The 24,372-nt window shown below is 36.0% G+C and overlaps 2 protein-coding genes across 4 annotated transcripts in view; one reads left to right on the top strand and one right to left on the bottom strand.

Annotated features, from left to right (window-relative positions):
• Positions 1–6,736, top strand: part of LOC117403237 (ERO1-like protein beta) — a 45,387-nt gene extending 38,651 nt beyond the window's left edge. For all 3 annotated transcript variants that reach the window (XM_034005234.3, XM_034005235.3, XM_059024385.1), the window contains one exon: positions 1–6,736. In XM_034005234.3, coding sequence (XP_033861125.1) covers positions 1–61 — 61 coding nt within the window. In that variant the 3' untranslated portion in view covers positions 62–6,736.
• Positions 6,117–24,372, bottom strand: part of LOC117403140 (G protein-coupled receptor 137Ba-like) — a 23,143-nt gene continuing 4,887 nt past the window's right edge. Inside the window, exons 2-7 of the mRNA XM_034005159.3 lie at positions 20,608–20,657; positions 15,627–15,849; positions 12,386–12,535; positions 11,796–11,921; positions 10,093–10,214; positions 6,117–9,122 (exon numbers count right to left, since the gene is read on the bottom strand). Of these exons, the coding sequence (XP_033861050.3) occupies positions 9,011–9,122; positions 10,093–10,214; positions 11,796–11,921; positions 12,386–12,535; positions 15,627–15,849; positions 20,608–20,657 (783 nt within the window). The 3' untranslated portion in view covers positions 6,117–9,010. The remainder of the gene's footprint in view (positions 9,123–10,092; positions 10,215–11,795; positions 11,922–12,385; positions 12,536–15,626; positions 15,850–20,607; positions 20,658–24,372) is intronic.

Raw genomic sequence — 24,372 nt, forward strand, 5'->3', positions numbered from 1 at the left:
ACTTTCTACAAGTATAAAGGAGCTTCAGAATTTCAGAACTCTTCTGCAGGACAACAGGTAACAAGCATTGCCAGCCACAGAGTGGCGACTGCCAATGGGCACTGCAATAATCTGCTTGATTCTGGTATTTCCCCCAGAATGAGACCACTTCTTCAGGAAACATTTCATAATGATCTACAGTACTTCTGTTTAACCCTTAAATCCAGAAATTCTGTGAATCCTAAGAATGGGTTACACAAAAATAAACAGTGCATTTTGTAGCAAAAGTACCAGATCAGATTAAAACATCTAGGTATACTTGAAGTACCATGTTTTTTTCTCTACGCAGCTAGTTATATAAATTTTACTTTTGCTACTGTTTGTGACCCCCCTCTTTTATCACGAGATGCTCTTTAAGTTCACAAAGATGTTTGTTTTAAGGAATTTGTTACAGAATTTGTGGTGTGTCAAGTTCAGTTTAGACTTCAGAGAGAATCTACAGCTGTGGCCAAAAGTTTTGCATCACCTAGAATTTTAGGATTGAGGCAAAAAAAAAAAAAGTAAACTATTTGAACATAATTTAGATATTTTATTTAACGCCATGTAACCAAAGAAACTACAAAATGATATTGCAAAAGTCTAACAGAAGCCATAATAGTACAGTATTTCATGTTAGATTTTGAAATGTTAAATTATTCATTTTTTTCAGTTTTTCATTAAGTATAGGGAATACTACAAATCCGAATTTAATTCAGTATGTTAACATAGCATTGTTCAGAAGGTTTCATTTGACTTTATGAAGCAAAATTAGTTCATTCTATAGGGTGATGCAAATATTTTGGCCATAGCTATACAGTGAAAACTCCAGATTGGAACTGTATTACATCAAAATGTTGTTAACCTGATGCAACTGATACAAGCATAAGATTCACCACAAATATTAGATTGCTTTTGTATGTGTTTTTGGTGCATTGTTAGTTGCCAATTTTAGTTCTGCTCCCCAGCCTTTATTGTCTACTGTTGGAGATTGGAAATATACATTTCTGTTCCTGTGTGTAACGGAAGGTTCTAAAATACTTCAACATTCACTATTCAAGTTTGTTTCATGTAGCATCCACTATACAGCTACTGGTTTTGATGGTGAATTCAGTCCCCATTTGAGTTTGTTGCTAAATCCCATTTGGAAAGTTAGCAGCCATTCTGGCTTTTGATGTGTTTATTTTGATGCGTAACCCAAACCCACAGTTCACATTTAATTGGCGCTCCCGTGCTTTTCCAGCTGATGTGTAATTGACAACCATGCAGAAAACCAAAGGGACAGTGTATTATTTTTAAAGGGTTGCTGTTATCTACAGAATGACCATAAAGACTGTCTAACAAATATGACCATAGAATTGTAAGAAGCCACTGCAAACTGTTTTCAACTATATTAATGTTTGTAGGACCATAAAAGCCACTTTATTTAACCTTTTAAAAGACATTTATGAATCATTTTATAGTTAATATTGTTTGAACAATTCTTGAATAGGGTGTGTGTGTGTATATATATATATATATATATATATATATATATATATATATATATATATATATATATATATATATATATATATATATATATATATATATATATCATCTATTGATCATCTTGATCTATTTATTTTGACGCATAAACCAAACCCAAAATTATATATATACAGGCTAACTTCACTATAACAACCCCCCCTGGGACTTGGAGAAATGTTCGTTATATCGTGGAGTTCACTATAATAGGGTTTGGCATTTTTCTGTATCTGAATAATGAAAAAACGGCAAATTTGAATTGAACATCAATATAGTACATTTATGAAGATTCCTTCACATTGATCAACATTTAAACGGTATTGTGACAAAGTACACATGTCACATGTGTGGGTAACCGCATTGCAAGACAGAGGAATTGGAGTTGAAACGCCTGCACAGGCGCGCAGGATTTATTAAACACAAAACAAAGTAAATAAATGGGTCATGTGACGGTAGCGCCCGTCTATAAACAATAATTTGATCAAACATAACAACTCCAAAAAGCACACAAAACAAACCCGTTTCCACATATAGATTACACCAACACTAATTCCCCCCTGTGGTATGTTTAAAAGAAAAAAGTAAAGAAATGAAAAAGGAAAGAATGTACACTTCCATGCTGAATACAGTAATTACATGTCCTTTCTCTTGATAAAACCATCCAGTGTAGATTGCTCCTCACGCCCGTTGCCTGGTTGCAGTTTGTGGGAAGATGACGTACAGGCAACAATTGCATTTGTCATGCATGATTCGTACAATAGGTCTTCTTTGAATTAGCGTTATCTTTGAATTAGTCAACCATGGTCTTTGTTTTCACTGAGAGAATAACACACTTGATACTGGAGAAAGTTCAGTGTCAGTCAGTACTGAGATCGTTCGGGTCAATCCTGTCCGTGACCGTTCTAATAGGGCTAATTTGCATTGAAAAATGTGGTTCTTGCTGTTGGGATCGTTAAAAACAGGTGTTCATTATAAGAAGGGTTTGTTATAGTGAAGTTAGCCTGTATATATATTCAGTAACAGAAACTTTGTTAAAACAGCGTTAAGGTTGCAGTTCAAAATCACAAAAGTCAGGAAATGGGATGTTAAGGTTGCACGCAACGTTAACGCACCCCTATTATGCCTATGCGTCACATCAGATATGGTGTCATACATGACATCAGTAATGACATCATCAATGACTGTGTTTATTGATATGCAAGGAGGCTGTGTGGTCCAGTGGTTAAAGAAAAGGGCTTGTAACCAGGAGGTCCCCGGTTCAAATCCCACCTCAGCCACTAACTCATTGTGTGACCCTGAGCAAGTCGCTTAACCTCCTTGTGCTCCATCTTTCAGGTGAGATGTAATTGTAAGTGACTCTGCAGCTGATGCATAGTTCACACACCCTAGTCTCTACAAGTCACCTTGGATAAGGCGTCTGCTAAATAAACAAATAATAATAATATGCAGAATATTGTCCTGTCAGCTGTTCTTAGGAACTCGTATGACAATAACAACACAAAGAAGCAGAGTTTGGTCCTCAATCTCCATGGCACTGTTCTAGAAAAAAAAACTAACAAAAAAAACATTCCTTTTACTGAGTGTGATACATATTGAAATGCATTTGGTAAACCAATGGTCTTGGATAGATATGTGGCAATGCCATATTGCATTGGAAGTAACAGTAGTAATTATGCAACACCTATATCACGTCTATAGACAGTAGTGCAAATAGTGACAGTGCGCACAATGAAAGTGTATTGTTTTGTGTATGTGTGTGTCTACGTTGGCACTTACGTCAAGGAGCATGATAGCTACAGTCCAGCACAGAGAATTTTTTTTTCCAGTATAATGTACATCTGGGCAGTCTTGGTGGAGCATTTGATATGTGATTAGTTCATGTTAAATTTAATTACAAAAACAAAAGACATATTCCTCTAGACGATTAGATTTGACCTCTGACCTAAGCAAAGACACCTTTTATATTGTCTGGTTTTTTTTTTGTTTTGTTTTTTTAACATATACTAACATCCAGGTATTATAAAAAATAAAATATGTACTTCAGTGAGTTACAGGTTCTGTGACCCTTTAAACTAAAGATCTCCTCCTAGTTTATGATGACATCACAGAAACTCTCCAAAGGTTATTATTTTGGTAATGTTCTTCTGTGAAGTCTTGGTGGAGCATTTGTCATGTGATTAGTCATTGCTGATGTCATTACTGATGTCATGTATGATATCATATCTGATGCAAAGCATAGGCATGTTTTTTGTAATCCTGCTGTTTGTTGTGTTATAAACTTTATTCAAAATGCTGTCAGGTGATCTGTTGCTGGTGATCGCTTAAATAAAGTTTGCATCGATTTTGTTTTATTTTTACAACTTGTGAATGAAACCACAGAGTAGCCTAGTTTGCTATATTATTTACTAAATTTAAGTGATTTTATAAATCTACTGTTAAACTCCAAGAACAATTTGACTGTGATTCTACATCTCTGAAAATGTCTAGCCCAAGTCCTAAGTATTATTATTGTTATTATTTTTTTAATGAGGAAATTGATAATAAGTACAGATAAAAATACGCTGGGTCCTGACTACAGTATTTGCGCTAAATGATCATGACTGTACAGAACAGATTGGTACAGTACAGTTTCAGATGGTTGTGTGTGTGTGTGTGTGTGTGTGTGTGTGTGTATATATATATATATATATATATATATATATATATTGTTCTGGTTTTGTATATTTGTCATTTCCGTGTTTTTGTTTTATGACGGCTAATCGAGATATTTTTTTAATTCTATACATTCCCATGTTATTTACGCTAGAGCATCAAAGTGCATAGCTATTTGTTTTACGTTAGAAATAAACAAAAATGATTTCTTTGGAAGTTCACCTGGCTTTTGTGGGTGAGTGTTTTCGATTTTTTTGTAAGTCTAATGTAATGCAAATAATCGTTTTAGGCCTATTTTGAAATGTTTTGCCATTATTTATAACTTCTCTGGCGCACAGTCTCTCAGCCTAAGTGTACATGTAGGTTTTAAATACTCGTTCACCTTCTATCACTGACTGATACGGTTTTTATTATTTATTTACGTACCCTGTACAGTACAATATGATGCTTTGTTACGCTTGTGAAAAGCTTGAAATGTAGGCTACTATCAGCCGTTCAGCGTGCATTCTGGGAGCTATAGTTCAAACTGGAGAGCGTTCCAAAGTGGTTGTATTGTTACAGCTCCAGTAGGAACTACACAAAAACAGTTACCAAATCGTACAACGGCATGCGTAGCATTCATTTTTAAAAGTACTTTTTTATATTGAAATACACATTTTTAAACCTCCCCACCCACAAAAGGCACTAAAGACTACTTAGATGAAGTAACTTGCCAAATGGCAGTAATAACTGGGCACACTGGGCAACAGTGTGGAGTAGTGGTTAGGGCTCTGGACTCTTGACCGGAGGGTCGTGGGTTCAATCCCCAGTGGGGGACACTGCTGCTGTACCCTTGAGCAAGGTACCTTACCTAGATTGTTCCAGTAAAAACCAACTGCATAAATGGGTAATTGTATACAAAAATAATGTGATATCTTGTAAGTCGCCCTGGATAAGGGCGTCTGCTAAGAAATAAATAATAATAATAATAATAACTGTCCAGTCGTTTTTTACCAACAGGTGAATAATAAAAAACGCTCTCCCTGCCCCAAACTTACATAAAAAAACGGCAGTTTTTAAAAAGTGCTGTAGCTCAAAAACTACCAGACAGAATAACACAAAACATACATCCCTTCCCTTTTGAAGATCATTTTAAACCACGTGTTCTTTAAGTTATATATAATCACTCATTTCAGTCTTTGTCAGACAGAATTGAGTTTTAGCTCTCATACGCTGCGAATTATACAGAAGAGATAATAACATAAAGCTGTTGAGTGGACGGCAAATCCTGCCTAAATAACTTTGGATGCTTTACAAATCAACCAAATCAATCTATGGCAAGAATATAAAACAAAAAATGCATGTTGTCCTTGGATCAGATGTTTCACATATGTTTACCAAGGTTTATTTTTTGTGTGTATGACATTGACTCAGATTTGCTTTATTTGGTAAATAATTGTCAGATTGGGTGTACATTTTAATTATGACGCTGCTGTCCTTGTACCAAATTAAGAAAAGGAAAGATGCTCCATAATTTAAGAAACAACTTTTTCTCAAAAAGGTGCATAGCTTGTTGTGCGATACAATAGCTCTTCTAAAATCTGGGTGAGCAGGAGCTGTCTGTGGAGCATAAAATCAGTCTCACAAACACTTGATCTTTTTAAATGCACTTTATCAAGTGAGTAGAATCACCAGTAAACCCTCTATAAAGGCAACATAAATATCTGGGTTGGTAAGATTTAAAGGAGTATGTGTCAAAATGACTATATAAATAATTCTGGAAAGCTGTCTTTCAGAACAAAATCATGGTTGGGAATGAAACGTAATTGGGGGAGGAAATGAATATAGAAAGTGAAATGAAATTAAATAGATTTGCATTTGGGGGCTATTGCAGCAAGGATTGCACCTTTTAAAAAAAGAATAAGAAACTCACCATGTACACCTGAGTCCATACACAATTTATTGTTTACATTGTAGGCTTAAAAGATGCATATACAGACTTGTTTTAAGTATGTTGGCAATTTACTGAGCCTTTCCAGTTTGTCTCATTTACATTCCCTAAAATAACATGCTGCCTATGAAATTGTTGTGCCATTTCAGTTTCACAATTGTTTTTTTTGTTGTTGTTTTTTTTTTCTGTATAAACCTTTGATGCTTTCCTTTTGCTAAGCAAAGGTGAAGGAAGTTGTGGGTTGTTCGGAACAGCAAAGCCTGCAAACTGTAGTACTGTACTGTGTTCTCTTCTCATGTATGAAATGCATGATATTTAGCACAAGATTATCTGTGCAATCCACTGTCTGCCTTAAGATAAACAAAGTGCTTGCTCACAGTGACAAAACTGATTGTAGGATTTCATCTTAAACTTTATCTATGTGTAGGATATTCTCTTTACTTTGCCTTTTTATTCTGTGAACTATCCTAATCTTTTACTGTTTTGTAAAAGAGTAAATTCAAACTGTTGCAGGAACCGAAGCATGTTGAATTGCACCTAATTGTTGTGTCTACTTGTCAATTATATTTATTTGAAGAGATAAATAAATATTTCTGGTTGTAAAATTTGAAATGTGCCTGTCGTTAATTTCTTGTATGTAACAATGAACCAGTGGTTTTATTTGTAAAACTGTAACAGTTTCAGTGCAGGTCAAATATAGAAGCAGAAGGAAACTCAGGGACCCCCAAAATCTTAAGGGTGAAAGGGTTTTGTTTTAGAATATGTCATTAATTTAATGTTGTCGTTGTAAAATGACTAGAACAAAATTGCAGTTTTTACAGTGGCACAGTACACCTCCATGGCATGTTTCATAGCAACAGCACTGTCATACTATACAGCAATAAAAAATAATACTAAAAACATTTATTCTAGAAAGTGCTTTATTCATAGTAAGGTGAACTGATTCAATGTGTACATGATATACAGATCTTACATAAAATAACAAATGCCCAAAAGATATGAAAAACAAAATTTCTAAATGTCTAAAAAATATATATATATATATATATATATATATATATATATATATATATCTATATATCTATATATATATATATATATATATATATATATCTATATATCTATATATATATATATATATCTATATATATATATATCACCACTTCTCTATAACTAGTATACTGTATATGCACCATAAAGTAAGAACAAATACACGTAAAAGGCCAATGCAAACCCATGTATGTACATGACACACCTATGCTTGTATATGACACAAAAGCAGGCTACTTTTTTGTAGAAAACACTGTCAGGTAAGTATTGCACGCTAGAGAAAGATGAGCAGGAGCGTCAGCATTGGGTAAGTTTTGTATATGACAAATTTGTCTTTGAACCTTGAGTTTGTGTCAATGTATTTTGTTAAAAAAAGAAAACAAAATTGCTCTACAGACTTGGTAAGTAGATAAACAGCCATGGGTTCTTGGATATACACTTTTAGATAAGGGTTATGTTGGTTTCACTTCCAGCAAGTGCACTGGAGTATTTAAAGAACATAGAGCTGCCATTTTAATTGTATTTTACTACCCCTCCCTAACCTTGTTATGATGTTTAAAATAATCAATTGTTTGAGTTTTTTCCCTTTTTTATTTTCAACATTAACCCTAACTTACCTCCAGTTATATTTTTGCTAGTCTTCCTAATTCAATACAGCATACACAGGGAAAAAAGAAAAAAAAAAAAACATCCATAACTTTTTTTAGAAACTATTGCCACTAGAATGTTGCTTTATGTTCCCAAAAACTAGCTTGTACGTATACTAATGCAGTCCACACTAGCTGGTTGAGTGAAACATACAACACATTCAGTGTCCATCCTTGGTGGGGTATACTTTAACATCATATAGATACTGATATTGTTTCATATTTTCCACACCCATTTATGAAATCAGTTTTCTGTTCAGTTGTCTTTTCACTGCTTTTTGGGCAAATGACTCTATTCTAAGCATTTATCATTAATTTACAGTATATACAATGTGAAAGATGGGAGATAAAATATAGGAACTTGTTGGATTATGTATTTTCCAATATTGTCAGAAATGCCAACAAAATAGATTTGGATTAAATATTACACATGGTCCTGATACTGTAGTGTAACACAATGGTACAGATAAGGCACTGCAATGAATTACTCATTTGTGTTGGTTATTATTGAGATACCTAGAAGTACCTCTGTGGTACCATTCTACCAATGGTTCATATAATGAAGCTGTTGTGCTACCATTTTCCATTAGAGTGGGATTATTGGATTGCCATTGTTGGTTAACTCCATTCCACTGAATATGATTTAAGTCTATGGCATAGCCCATGAAATAAACAGTGTAGCACCTTTATCCTTTGGTGCGGTGCCTGTTTATTCTGCAGCAAGGAATTGTCCTACTGCCCAAGGAAGTATTAGTCAGGCAGCTCCAAGCTAATGGACTTCACAATACCTCATCAACTGACCTAACTTTGTTCTCTTTTGTAAGGGTATAATCAGTATAATGTATCTGTACTGTATGTGGGACTTAAAAGGAATGCATGCAGCATGAGTCCAAGCTTTTCAAAGAAAATAAAAACAAAATTAACAACCCAGAATGTTCATTAAGTGTGGTTATGACCATTTCAGTGGGTGCATTTTTTTCACCCATATTACATCGCACTTGTCCTTCACTTTTGTACAGTATTTTACTTTAAAATACCCTCTTTCCCTGAAAATATGAATTGCTATTTACAGTGAAGATTTGAATGCAAAAGGCTACAGCTCACAAACGTGTGATCTAACACACTCTGAAGTACTAGACGCTTACGCTTCTCGATAGATGTGCAAATGTGCAGAGCAAAAGACTCCCCTTCAGTAAGGGTTAAGTTCCTCTGGGACTGTTGTGGAGTGTGGTTCCTCTGATCCTATGTATGCCACAAAGCTGTTGTTTCGACTCCCCCAATCATGCCACTCTGCCGTCAAACTGAAAAGGAGAGCGCAGAAACACCAGCCACACATTAGTCACAGCTAAAAAATGATTACAAAAGTACAGTAGAACAAAATAATTAAATAATAATTGAACTACACCCAACTGCAACATGTATTTGTTGGAGCAAAAACCTTGTGCTTGCTTCGAACTGGGACCAACATTTTGCAGGCAAATTATGTTTGCTAAATTTTTAAAAATGCACACAAACTCGTATGCATCGCAAATTGCCACAGCTACAAATATTTCAAATGACATGGAAAATGTTTACCTTACAACTGTGTTGTAAGAGTGCAGCAAATGTCTTACTTTAAGATTTTGTTTTTCTTTGAAAGGCAGTAAAGTTCGGGTTGATTTAATTTTTTCTCTGTATGATTGAATCATGCGCAGGTGCCTCATAATAATCGTTACTGTCTGATGATGAAAAGGGCTTCAGGAGTGATATTGATTAGCTGGATTTTAAATTAGTAAATTACCAGCTTTCTATCAATGATGAGCTCATCTGAATGAGTAAGTTTATATGTTATGATTGACTTTCATCCCAGAGCATACCTGGCTTTCTGTAAATCCATATCAACATGGTCTATATCTATATATTTACATCTATCTTAATGGTTGCATGGTAACTACACACTTATTTCACCTGTAGTTACCAGAGAAGAGCAGGAAGCATTAGTTATCCAGTTACTACCATGTTCTTACAAGTGCTACAGATTCTTTGAGCATGTGACCCATTGATCATATTTTATTATGACTATATCGTGTTAATATTCATGTTTTGTCATATATTTTTTTTATAAATATTTCACAAAGAAGTATGCTATTCTTTGATGCTATGGTCAGGATTGAGTGGTATTGGCAGTGTAATGTCATCAGGTTCACATGTCTCACCAATATTATACCTGAATATAGCAAGTGTTAATTTCTCTCACTCTTAGTTCAGTAAATTAAAAAGCAAGTTCTTTACCTGGCCTGTGAGTTTTGGGGTATTATATTCCACGCCAGGTCGTCATCACTGTCGTAGCGTTGCGGGTTATCAAAGAAATAGGCTCTGGATGAAAACGCATGGCTTGGAATTCTAGATCCTGTCTACAAATAATAATAATAATCACATTGAAATACAGTTGTGAAAATGGCCATTCATGTTTCATAATCTCACTTATTCTATTAAAACACATGTCATTTTCCAAAACTGGATTTTCCCTAGAAACACTATCAAAATTGTAAACTTGAAGTGAGTGGGCTGAGTATTAATTTGGAATGGTGAATGAACTCAATTAACATCATTGACCCTACCTTGGTGTCATCACCTGCTTACTATGGAGAGCTCAATCCGAATAATAGAATCAGCAGTTTGTAACAGCGCCAGTACTATATCAATTAATTATTGCTGTTGTAGTGTTTAAGTATATAGGAAACTAGGATAGCTAAACTGGATGCCAGGACAGCTTCATCCAAATGTCTACTTTGATATATGTAATGTATAAAAAGAGGCTGGATGTGGTCTAGCACAAAATGAACTTGCATCTTTCTGATTTATTTGCTTTGATGGATGCTGTGCGTGAGCATATGCTTATCTTACATTTTATTATGTTATTTCAATCAAGAAATAGATTATCACCTTGCTTATTTAGGAGCATCCAGGGAAATTATTGAACCAGCTTCTGTTAAAAAGTTTACCTAATATTAATTTTAATGCAATAAATATTGACTACAGGTTTGCTTAGATTATTCCTTAGCGCTTCAGCTTGTTTGAAGTGAACAGACAGAGATTAACTGGACCTCAATGTGCTTGGTTAGCTTGTTTAGTTTTTTCTTTGACGGGATAGATACAGTATAGCCTTAGTAGTGGAAAACTAGAAGATGTCTTTAACTAGTTGTATAATTGCTTTCTTAGTAGGCTAATGGTGCACTGGGATTGTAGTACTAGCCTGGGTTTGAATATGTCTAAAACTTTAATAGCTCTCAGGGGACAGTATAATCTCCTGTATCTCTCAATGTGTTTCGCTTTCCCTCTGTTGCACTAACTTATGGGGCATAAGGCTTGTAAAATGCAGGCCACTCCAATGGCAAACCTTCAGCAAACAGTAAGAAAGCTGAAATTCCAACTAAGTCGTTCAACTCATTAGTTAGACAGTTTGACTGACTGTATCTCACCCTTACATTTTTACATATACCTAGAGAACCGCTTGTCCAAATGTGATGAAACATGACTTTGTTTAGCAGAGGTAATTGTTATACCACGTTACTAAATAGAAACTGTCCGTCTGCCCATCCGACGGTCTGTCTGTATGTCACATTTTTGCAAATACTGTATCTAGAGAAAGGTTTGTTTAAATTTGATGAAACTTTAATTATGGACTATGTCACAATCTAGAGCATATATGAAGGGTGTCTATCTTTCTGATCAATAGTCTATTTCACAATTCACATATATCTAGAGAACGGCTTACCCAGTTATGAAAAAAAATTATTTAATAAGAGTTTAAGAATCAGGAGGGGTATGGAGGCATCATGTCAGCCTGTCTGTCCCAGCATCCATATGTCACACAAAACGTATTGGATACGTCTTGACATACTTCAGCACTAGCTTTTCAGAGAATCAGAATCATTTTACCATGGTGGCATGTCTATTGTGCATGTTAAATGGTAAAGTCCAATGTAGCTTACCCCATCCTGGGCGGGTCTTCGGACCCGGAAGAAGAACACCACCAGAGTAGTAGGGAGGAGCTCCCACACAAAGAGGATCACCCCAAACACAACATACCCCTCGTCCCCGAGAGACTTCAGGTCTGCCTGTCCAGAGCATGAAACAAGGTGCAGCTGTGCTCAGTAACCTTGTCTAGGCAGGTATTTAATTAGTGGCTATGTGTCTTATTGATGACCCTATCCAACAGTAGAATCCAAAATCTAAACAATAATACTAAATAAGGCATAATGTCAACCAAACAGTAGGTCAATTACATAGAATTGTTTTTTATATTTCACCGTAACCCCAACATTAAATTACATCTTTAAATGCACAATTCTGCTGTGTTTTATTGGTTTTTTTTTTAGTAGTCCTGAAAACAAAAGGCCTTGGTTATATTTATTGTTTAACATATAGTAACGTTTTTTAAAGTTGACATCAGAGAACTGATGCTTTGCGTCTTGTTATATGGTAGTAGTCGTACAGCAATATTGGCTCCAGTGTAAAAAGGCATTTCAAATGCTAGAAATTAGTTTTTTTCATAGCCTTAAGCTCATGATCCATAACCTACCTGATCAGATACGTTGTACCAGTCGTAATCAAAAGAGTTGATATTTTTGTATTTGGCAAGAGCCAACACAACAAGGTTGTAACAGGCCCGTGAGGCATAGAGCAGTATGACGATCGTCCCTATTATGGTCACCTGGCATACTGAGGTCCCCTAAAACGAGAAAGAAATCAGTGAAAATTATCAGAGAATAAAAACCTTAACAGCCTTTTAACCTTTGTAATGCCTGGGACTCTTTCAAATGATTGTCATATATCCAACCCTCTCAAATGTGTGAGACCAATTAATATAGGGTTTAACAAAAGTTTAACATTTAATTCTGACCTAATATGACTGCCATATTGAAATAACACAAGACCAGTGTCCATTTGTGGAGTTTCTCTTTACATGGCAGCAGTGTGGAGTAGTGGTTAGGGCTCTGGACTCTTGACCGGAGGGGCGTGGGTTCAATCCCAGGTAGGGGACATTGCTGCTGTACCCTTGAGCAAGGTACTTTACCTAGATTGCTCCAGTAAAAACCCAACTGTATAAATGAGTAATTGTATGTAAAAAATAATGTAATTGTATGTGAAAATAATGTGATATCTTGTAACAATTGTAAGTCTTCCTGGATAAGGGTGTCTGCTAATAAATAAATAATAATAATAATAATAATGGCTAATCCCTGTATTCTTACTTGGCTGTTTTTGCACTTTGCTTTATTACCCAGACACATTCATATCAACACATCATCGCCCCTACATCAAGCTCACCACTTCCAAGCCAACAGCATGCATGCTAATTACCAAGCAGGTGTAACTGCAACTAGATTTCATGCATTGTAATTTACAGACATGACTTTGATAGAGCCCTATATCAATTGTTTAACACTATTTAGATCCATTGCTTGTAAGATCAATTGACTTAATCCATTACTGGTCTCTTGCAATGATCAAAGGAATGTTTAAAAAAAACTGCAAGAAAAAACAGAGATGCGTTTTCTAGAATAGTGTATAGGGCAGCACTGTAGCATACACCATCAAGTAAAATGCATTGATTTACTGTCTATTAGATGCACACCTGAACAATCGCCACTGTAATATCTCAGAAACTGAATGATATACAATTGAAATGATGAAAGAGTAAAGATCCCAACACTACTGGCCAAGATACTTCATAAGACTCCCAAAACTTTCTACGACATGTTTTAAGAGATTCTGACCAAGTCATGTTTAGATTTAGATTAAGTATCATTGCATTGTATGGAACTACAAAATAATTGCCATGGATATCTACTGCATGAAATGCTGCAAGACAGTTTGAATTGGACAACTGCTTACTGTAAACACAGTGAGTCACAAGATTATTTTGGCTTGCTGCGGTTACATTTTGTGAGAAGAGCTGTATATACAGTAGGCAGATGTTATCTGCATCAGTTATTGCACATGAAAAGTGATAGTATAACTCTGGAAATGACTGTGCAGTGAGTGGGCTTGAAGCAGCTAAACTGTGTGCTTTCAAGAGGAAATGCGGCATGGAAATATACTATTGGTTTATATAATGGCTGTTGTGTGTTTATTGAAAACTGGCCTGCAATCAGGAGATGGAGATATCAACAAGGTATAACCATATAACTGTGATATGACAAAGTGTGGTTTTTGATTAATCTTTTTAGTGCCTTTGATGATATCGCATTATTTTACTGCCTCTCCTAATGTACCTATATATATATATATATATATATATATATATATATATATATATATATATATATATATATAATTTCTCAAGTAAAGGTTGGAGCAGCACGCAACCTACAAAAACACACTGCCTCTGTCTGGCTACTATAGAACAAGAGCATACCTAAAAAAGTAACCCCTCTAAATGTATAAAATACTCATATACAATGTATGTGAATTTTTATGTAAATATGTAAGTGATCAGGATTTGACAGCCCTGACATTCATATTAAACTGCCAGTTGCTACAGAGTTCTCTTAGACTATGTTAACAATGTGTGTGTGTGTTTTTTTTTCTATAACTTTAATTTTCTATAATTTAATTTTCTATAACTTATTAATAGAGATTTAAATAGAACAATGTAAATGTGCAATTTGTTCTGTGGTTTACTGAAACTATGAAACCATGATATTCCAGAAAAAACTCATTGCATTGTACTATTCGCTGCTGGCTAGTGGAGAAATGTGTTTAACAGCCAAATTGGGGTAAGATGTTAGGAGATATAAAAAGTGTTGTCAGTCAAAATACAATAATAAGATTCTACTGCTGCTGGGGGCTTCCCCATTTTTTATTTGGCCTCCAGCTGACACTGCTTGAAAGTCAATGCAAAAATGGGTATTGCTTGCTGAGCTGGGCACAACATTATAATTCTTTATATAAATCTTGTTTTGTTAGAGGGCATACTGCATATGGATACCACAGTAAAAAGAAGTAGTGCAAAATAGCAAATTCACGTCTTCTAAATCTAAACCCTAAGAATTATGGTATGACAGGGTGTCTAACCACACAGTGTTGTGATATTTTAGCATCTCACCCTGGAGTACCATAATTAAATTATAAAACAGCATTTATCATCGTTACTAACTAACAGACTTGCACTTACACTCTAAGATACTGATTTTAATTGATGTTTCCTTCCACTGTTTTAAAAAGGATTGCTCAGGCAAATTGCGCTGGGTGTTTTTTTTTTGCTCTGGATCCTTTCTAGTGTGGACGAAGGACCGTTTGAATTTGGACGGTTCATTGCCACTGCCAGTAAGGATATACCCTGTATTTATTTATCCATGGCTCGCATGCCAGTAGCTTCTGATAAATGCCTGATTTTTTTTTTACCCGTTATGGACGTTATTTATCTTGAGGGCATTCCACAGTGGGAATGCTTTTCACATTCATTTAAATTCTGAAGTCTGACTGACTGGTTACTAAGAAGTTGTCAAACAGCCCCAAAGGTATCTTTTCCATCACTGGTGTATGTGAGGTAATTTCTTACAACAACAAAAGTATAGCTGTAGTAAATGTATACTGCAGAAGGATTGTTCCGTTTTCTTGAATAAAACTTAATGAGTTTATTCAACAAAATTGCAGAAGAGTGAAAAAGTTATGTGTGATGGTTGTTTATTTTACAGCAGGTGGCAAGAGTACTACTATGACGATGACTACTACTACTACGACTACTAATAATAATAATAATAATAATAATAATAATAATAATAATAATAATAATAATAATAATAATGGACACTTACTTTAGATTCCAGATATATGTTTGCTAAAGACATTTTTGCAATTTTGTAGAGGCATGTGGAAAGGGAAATAGCACAGAGCACAAAGAGGGTGTCATTGATGGCCACTCGCACAAGGACAATGTTCTTTGGGTCGGTGTTTGACATTTTCACCAGGAGTGCACACGTCAGATTCACCACCATGAAGACGAGGCTGATTGACAGGAAGATCAGGTACAGAGGCAACCTAAAACGGAGGGAGTAAATGTTGAAAGAGCACAAGATAACAGAGCTTGTGTATCTAATGCCCAAATCATACCAGCAGGGCCCTAAATTCCATAATGTGGATGGATTTTCCCTATACCTTTGATAGTTGGCTGAACTTGTTTTTGCACAATGAGACTTGTTTTTTAACTGGTAAAGCAACTTCCTGGGTACTGTAGGTTTTTCAGAAGTGCAACAGTACACTAAAGTCCAAAACCGTGCCGACTAGAGGATATTAAAGCGCTGACCATTACAGCGACTGCCCATAACAGCGCTACGACATCACCGCGCCGAACTACAATTCCCATAAGACTCTGCGAAGTTCACAAAAGCGTCACTTACCAGGAACTCTGACACATGACGCAGTCAGAGCGGGGTTCACTACAGATTTTCTGATTGCAGAAGACTATAGTTGTTGTTTTTTTTTCACTGTTCCTATAGAGCTCTATCATAACTGCACTGGTAAATAAGTTAAGTAAAACCTCCATGCAACAAAAGCATGTTTCCACAAACATTTTTTTATGTAGTTGGGCTGCAAATCGATATTTTTTTTGTTCTTCACTTATTGCTGACTGATATTCAGCATGTGTTTTGAGATATATAGAGAGAGAGATGATTAATATCTGGGATTGATCCAATTCTTCCAGTGACAGTGTGAGACTTGCAGCTCTTCCCCATTCCCCTCTAGTGTTCTGAGCAAAAGCTTTTATTATTATTATTATTATTATTATTATTATTATTATTATTATTATTATTTAATTGTGCATTCCACCCTCAAGGTCTCAGCGTATATTGCAACTGGCCAATATCCACAGTTGTTTGTCAAAGGTATCCCAATGTATGCTTTAGTTCTATACATTAAATGGTTACTTCTTTTTTTATATTAGAAAACAGAATAGGGGGATTTTAGGAATGTGCCATCTACATATATTTACCATAAATAAATAGGGGTGTTTATAGGAATGTACTATATACATGTATTCAACATTAATTTTAGGGTGTTACACTTCCATAAATGAGGGTTTGTAAACTTTGGACGACCACTGTATACACACACACACATGATATAAATCTATTCTCTAGCAGTTTACAGGATTACATTTTTAGGTGCTCTGCCAAACGGGCAAATGAACGTTACTACATATTGTGGTGGCGGACAAAAGAAACACACCAAAGGCAGTTTTGGGGCCAAAATGGCGGTAACAACAACCACTGTTTACTTCCTTGAGAAATGGACGCTCTGAGAAATGGGATGGGGGGCTGCTAGTAAACAAAGAGAAAACATACGCACATCCAAAGTCTTTCAAGGTGCAGGGTAGAAAGATTTTAAAGTTAAACAAACATAGTACCCGCACACTTATATATTATACTCCAAAGTGTTTATATTTTTTATTATACCCGAGATCAACGTTTCGATCTGCAAGAGATCTTCATCAAACCTGGTATGCAACTGCTTTACAATTGTGCAATATGAGTCTCACTGACACTGCTAAGTCATATTAAAACCTGCATACTGAGGGGAGTGGGGGAGTTCCTGGTAAGTGACATGTTTGTAAACTTCGCAGAGTCTTCTGTTATGGGCAGTCGCTGTAATGGTCGGTGCTGTAATGTCCCTTGCGGTGATGTCGTGATACAGTTGTGGTTTATGAAAAGCTTTTTGTCATCCTATTCCACTTAGAAATGTGTCCAATATGTATTGAGGACTATACAGTTTGTAATAAATGTAACATAAACTAACACAGTTCTCAGATATTGAAGTCATACTGTGTGATTTCCTTAAACACATAAGGCCTAATTACAAAGCAAGCACACATTTTCAGGAATGAACGGACATTCAAAAGGCAGGGAAATATGCAACCTTTTACCTATTTTTTGAAAGGAGCAAAACACCTGTTAATTTTACAAGACTAGAACCAAATATTTCAGGGTCTTATAAGAACTTTATAGTTGCTTTTTTTCTCATTTTGTGATATTAACATGCTTCTATGTGAGACCAGAAGTACTTTTTTATTGTAGTTTATTGAAGGAGACCATTACTAAAAGGTATATCATGATAAAAAAAAAAATGTGTGCCATCTTTTAAGGAAGTGGCATATAAATGTATCTATTTTTACAGGCCCAACACTGCTCAAGCATAACTAGCTGACATACTAGTTCAATATTGTCTCATGAGATAAAACTATTAATTAATTTTAGAATTTGCACGCTTCAATAATATCAACAAGAACAGTTTGTGCTAAACATGTGCATCTCAAAGTGAAGTGCTTGGTTCAACCTGTTCTACAGCTTTGTACACCATGCCGACTGTCAGTTACAGGAAAATGGTTCAACAGCATAACCTCTTGTAATCCTAATGGAAATGTAGGTATGTGTTGCATTTCTCAACCTCCTGACAAGTAAGTGGCCCGTTTGTAATGACTGAGAGCTAACTTACAGCTAGTTGATAGTGACATGAGTGATGTGAATTACCAAAACTATCTAGTTATTGCGAAATAATGTCGTAATAATTCAGTAATTGTTGCATAATAATGCAATATTATCTCATAATAATGTAATAGTGCAATATTATCAATATTAGCGCAATAAATTATGTTTTCTTTGTGGCGCTAATGATCTTCCGTACTAATGGATTTGAAAGTCAGAAATGTCGCCTTACAAATTTTAGCTACATAGGTCTAAAATGTGCAGTTTTAATGAAACACATGTGATTGCAAACATCTGTTTTTATTTAAACAAAGACTACATTATATTGGAGAAAGTTTTCAGTTTGTTTGTCTTGCTTTCCAGGAAGTCTGTTACTGCTGTACTTCCTTGTTTATTTCACCCCAGCAGCATCAAAGCATGTCAGGAAATAAGGGATGCAACTGATCAGTCATTGAAAGGAAACAAGAAAGTGAAGGTATGGGGTCAATTTCACCCTCCAGGTTAAATGACCCAAGAAGTCCAGGGCAAAACTGTCTAAAACATGCACATTTAAGACCTATATAATAAATGAATTGTTGCTCTTTTTGGCCTACTGGATAGTACAGTACCTTTAGTATCCATGGCAACAAGCTGTGGTAAAATATGGTTCTCTATTTCAGTTCTCAATGGCTTGGTTTACATGCAAAAATTCAAGTAACTTGTACCCTTTTGTCTTGATATTTTGGTAATATATTTTAGGCAATTTAGTTTCAAATTTCAAATTACGTAATTAATATTAAAATAGGGAAGGTATATTTAAATGTTTCTGTTTGTGTTCCAATTTGGCCTTGTGCAACTGCTTATATTGTAACGCTGTCTTAGCTTTTTCACTGCAAGTGAAGCCTTCCTCATTTGGCCAACAAAACAAAAACCCAGACATAGTGTTATTCAAATACCACAAAAATACCAAAATCCCATAAGAGCGCTTTCTACTATCCATGTATTATTTGCCAAACCTTTTTGATTGTGTATATATTTATACATATTATACACATGCATATATATATATATATATATATATATATATATATATATATATATATATATATATATATATACAGTATATACAAGGTTTCCTACAGAAGGATAGCTTCAGCAATTTTGATCCTTATGGTAGTCAAAGAATCCAGTCAAAATACTGGTATTAAATCTACAGTAGCTAGGCAACCCTATGCTCACACATTTCCTAATACATAATCTTCTTATAATAATAATAATAATAATAATAATAACAGATACCTGAATCCTAATTCCATAGGGACAGTGCAAGGCTCTCGCAGGTAGAGTGTTGTTATATTTTTTTGCTATTGGGGATCTAGTATACCAGCAGCCCATACAAGTTCAACAAATTCCTCAGTAGATGCTAATCCACCTTGTCATTTTTGTAACTTTATGGAATGTTGTTTTGTAAGTCTTGCAGCAAACCGATATTAAGCACCATATTTGTCTTTCTGAACAAATTTGTGGAACGAACTTTTTTTTTCTCATGTTTATTGCTCTATGTAATAAGTTCAAGAGATTTTACTTCAACTATATACAGAGTCACTCAAGCCTGGTGCTGAGGTCAGAAGCCTGCAGCAATAATATAGGAGACCTCTGGCATGAATTACCAGCTATGCTAATTTAATACATTTTGGGGTACAAACATGACCTTTTTTGTTCTTGGTAGGTACCCATGATAGAATCTACTTAAGGCTAGTGTAGCATGAATTGCTCATAAAACATCTCAATTATAATGAACTATCATTGTAGGAGTCATCTGCAAATGGTAATAATAGGAAACACTGAATAAATGGTTTCAGACCCCTTTGCATGCTTATTTTTTTCTATTTGGTGAAAGCAGTTTGCTAGGGCTGCTTGCAGATCTCAGTTGTTAATAAAGTTGTGCGAGGTTACATCACAAATCGTTTTATAGTGAGAAGGCGATCTAACCACCCTTTTAGATTGGACCAAGTTTTGGCCGTGCACTTCCTATGATATGAGGAATGTGCATGATACCTGTATGTGCACTCTACGTCACATTGTCACGACAATGGAGAGAGAATTTGGAGTTTCTAAACTGCATGGAAACCAAGTCTCTGTTATGAGAAAAGCTGTTGTTGGCATCAGATTTGTCAGTTTCAAGGAATATGGATTTAACAAAAGAAATCAATTAACTAGCAGTGCTAGGCTCACTTGGTTAATTGGGTCATTAAGCACTTTAGATTATGTTTGAATCAAACAACTGAACTGGAAGGAACGACTCTGTTTAAAATGAAAATATAATAAACTGACTGACCTGTACTTGAGAAGCTCTGGTGCATACTTGGATTTTGCCTTGAAAACAACCTGTAGGATTAAGGGGGAAAAAGCAGAATATGATTTAAACATAATAAATATAATTGCACATTATGCAATATGAGCCTCTACTGACACCATCAGCAGTGTGGAGTAGTGGTTAGGGCTCTGGACTTGTGACCGGAGGGTCGTGGGTTCAATCCCCAGTGGGGGACACTGCTGTTGTACCCTTGAGCAAGGTACTTTACCTAGATTGCTCCAGTAAAAACCCAACTGTATAAATGGGGAATTGTATGGAAAATAATGTGATATCTGTATAATGTGAAATAATGTATAATGTGATGTCTTGTAACAATTGTAAGTCGCACTGGATAATGTGATATAATAATAATATAATAATAATAATATCACATGCACCCACATTCTCCCAATCATGTAAATGCTTACCTGTCAACAGATACCCCAAGGCTAAATGCACTCTACCCATCTCTTTGAAACTTTACTGTATTTACAAACATCAAACAGGTGAGGCATGAAAGCCAAACTTGCTAGCATTTGTTAAACAAGGTACATGCATAATAGTTCTGAGTGTTGGTTGGTCAGTAACCCGTCCGTCAATGTTATATAGCGTATCGCAACAGCTGCATCTTTTGAAGACGGAAAATCGATCGTGGTTATAAAATGGTGTCAAAGAACAAAACTGGAACTCAAACTTCTGATGAACCCCATTGTTTTTAATAAAAAAAAAAAAAACTAAAAAGATCAAAAATACTTAACACAGTTCTCACTGGATTATACAGAAACATACACGTGTATTTTTGGTGTAAAATGACTTGTCATTTTCCCTGTTGATCTCGGGTTTTAGTTGTTGTTGTTTGAACTGGTGTATGTCTGAAGATTTCTGCTTTATCTTGTAATATTGTCCCATGTTGTTTTTTTTTATTTCAATGGCCTCAATGTTTCACCCAAATGTCGTACAAATATATGTACAAAATGTCGCTTTTGATAGATACTTTACTTGAAGTTGTAATTGTTATGTATTGTAACATGCTATCACCCCCCACTGGGGTAAATGGTGAAACTGGATTAGGGGCCCGTCTGTTCCTGGTGTTATGCCAAATAGTGTCATCGGAAGAAAACAGTCTCATTTGTAGTCAGCATGCATACGAATTCATTGGTGCATGCCTAGTTTATGTTTTGCACCACCTTTGAATCTTGTCTTTTTGCATTGAAATTTAATGATTACACACATAGAAGGTAAATAGAGATACTATTCTGCTGCGCTATAGAAGTAAATGCACTGATTATCAGTACAATGTTTTCCGATCTTACAAAGCAGAGAATGTAAAACAAATTGCATATCCAATCAATATGGCTATTATACAATATATTGCACATTATTACTTTATTATAAAAATTGTGATGGAGGGACAAATACTGCCAGGAGACACTATTTGTCAGAGTGTCTGTGGTAATGATTCGGTTGGGAAATGCACTGGGATTGTGATTGTCAAGTGAGGGTCCCATGGGTGTATTTCGCATCCTTGAGCGAGCGGTACATCGTCAGCTCTCTGCTTTCCTGTCAACACCTTCTCTGCTCGACCCCCTCCAATCTGGTTTTCGCTCGGCACACTCCACTGAAACTGCTCTTCTCTCTACTCTCTGCCCGTGCTACCTCCTTCTCCTCTGTTCTAATTCTCCTCGACCTCTCTGCAGCCTTTGACACGGTCAACCACTCTATTCTCGCTGACCTGGGACTCTCCAGCACTGCTCTTACCTGGTTATCCTCCTACCTCGCTGATCGCACATACCAGGTGTCCTGGCGTGGCTCACCCTCTGCCTCTTGCTCTATTTCGACAGTTGTCCCCCAAAGCTCAGTCCTGGGACCCCTCCTATTTTCTCGCTACACCCGCTCCCTGGGTCCCCTCATCTCTTCCACTGGCTTCTTGTATCATCTCTAAGCTGATGATGCCCAGATCTTCCTCTCCTTTTCCCCCTTTGACCCCTGCATTTCCTCCCGTATCTCAACCTGCCTCTCGGCCATCTCCTCCTGGCCAACCTCTCCAAGTCAGACCTTTTCCTCCCCCACTGCTGATCTCTCTATCTCTATTCCTCTTGAATCCACCACCCTCTCTCCCTCCTCATCCACCAAGAACCTCTGTGTCACCCTCGACCCCTCCCTCTCCTACTCTCAGCACATCTCTACTCTGACACATTCCTGTTGCTTCTTCCTCAGCAACATACACAGAATTCGCCCCTTCCTCACAGACTACTCCATACAGCGCCTAGTTCAGACCCTGGTACTGTCCTCCCTTATGCCCGGGCGCCAGGTTGATTACAGGGGGGGGGGGGGGGGGGGGTTTGCCAGCACAAAAGGGGTGCAGCTGAGTGAGCATAGACCTTACGTTGCTGACTGTTGAAACGCCGGAGCGCTCTGTGTTTGTTTTGTTTTCGTTGCAGAGGATTGACAGAGGAGCTGCAGCTATATAGCCAGCAAGCGGATCCAGGACACTTCCACTGCACAGCATAGTACAGCACAGCACTACACAGCTCAGCACAGCACCACACCATAACCTGATGTTGAGAGCACAGCTTTTCGTGAACAGAGGGATCAAGGTGGCAACCCTGTACCGGATTTATTTGGAGACTGTTGTCTTTTTCTTTCCCCCGATACCATTGTTGGTAGTGGGGGTGACTATTATTTTGACCGATGGCTTTTTAAAATAATAAAGCATGTTTTTTTTTTACTGAACTTTGTGTGGAACATATATATTACGACGGATAAAACCAAAATTACGAAAATGGTAGTTCAAATTTCTGTAGGCATGTCACAAGTAGGTCAGATTTCTAGATTTTCAGAACACTTGATCTAATTTAACTGTATTTCAGTTTTAGAAGTACAGAAGCATATACCTGCCATGTAGAGCAATAAATAAATAAATAAATCAGCCCATATAATGTTGAAACTTAATAATTATTTCTGTTTTCACAAGCAAATTATTATCTTATAATGTAATAATGTTTCTGTTCACAAGATAATTATTAGGTTATAATGTAATAATTATCTTGTGAAAACATAAACAAAATCAGTTCCATTATTTTGTCAGTTCCAAATCTCCATAAAATAACTTGATACTTCTGCCAGATCACTGTTAGTTGTGTATGCTTCTAACCAAATTATGTATCTAGAATATCCATCAATTGTACAGTTACTGCAGAGTCCATAGGGTTTCAGTTTATCGTAGTAATAAAGATGCCATAGAAAATCAGGGCCTAAGCTGAACACCTTGGGAGTCACTAATATTAAGCAACTGTCTAACGTCATTCTGGTTGACAACAAATCCTTCTTGAATGCATTTCAAGTGCATTAATCCGTGTAATTGTCCAGTGTGTTCAATTTCTTACATTAAATACAGCGCCACGTCCCATACATGAGATTGATGCTTTCGCCTAAGTGTTCCACTGCATAACAATTCCATCCAAATGCACTAAACATTCCAGCATGGTTCAAGCCTAATCCAAAATAGAATCGGATTTAATTTACTTCATCAGCCTTGCGTGACAGTCTCTCCTGATTTGTGAATTTACTTGTGCTCGTGAGATATTGCAATATTTATTCATTTTTTTATTTGACAGATGCCTGTTACAGGGCAGCACAGGGTTGCAATGTAAGCTTAATATTTAAATACAGTATAAATACAATATGAACTAGGATGCAACAGGTTAGGATAACAACAAGTCATGTCTACAATGATATGTAAGTAGT

Source organism: Acipenser ruthenus, chromosome 5 (genome assembly GCF_902713425.1).
Source record: "Acipenser ruthenus chromosome 5, fAciRut3.2 maternal haplotype, whole genome shotgun sequence".
NCBI lineage: Eukaryota > Metazoa > Chordata > Actinopteri > Acipenseriformes > Acipenseridae > Acipenser > Acipenser ruthenus.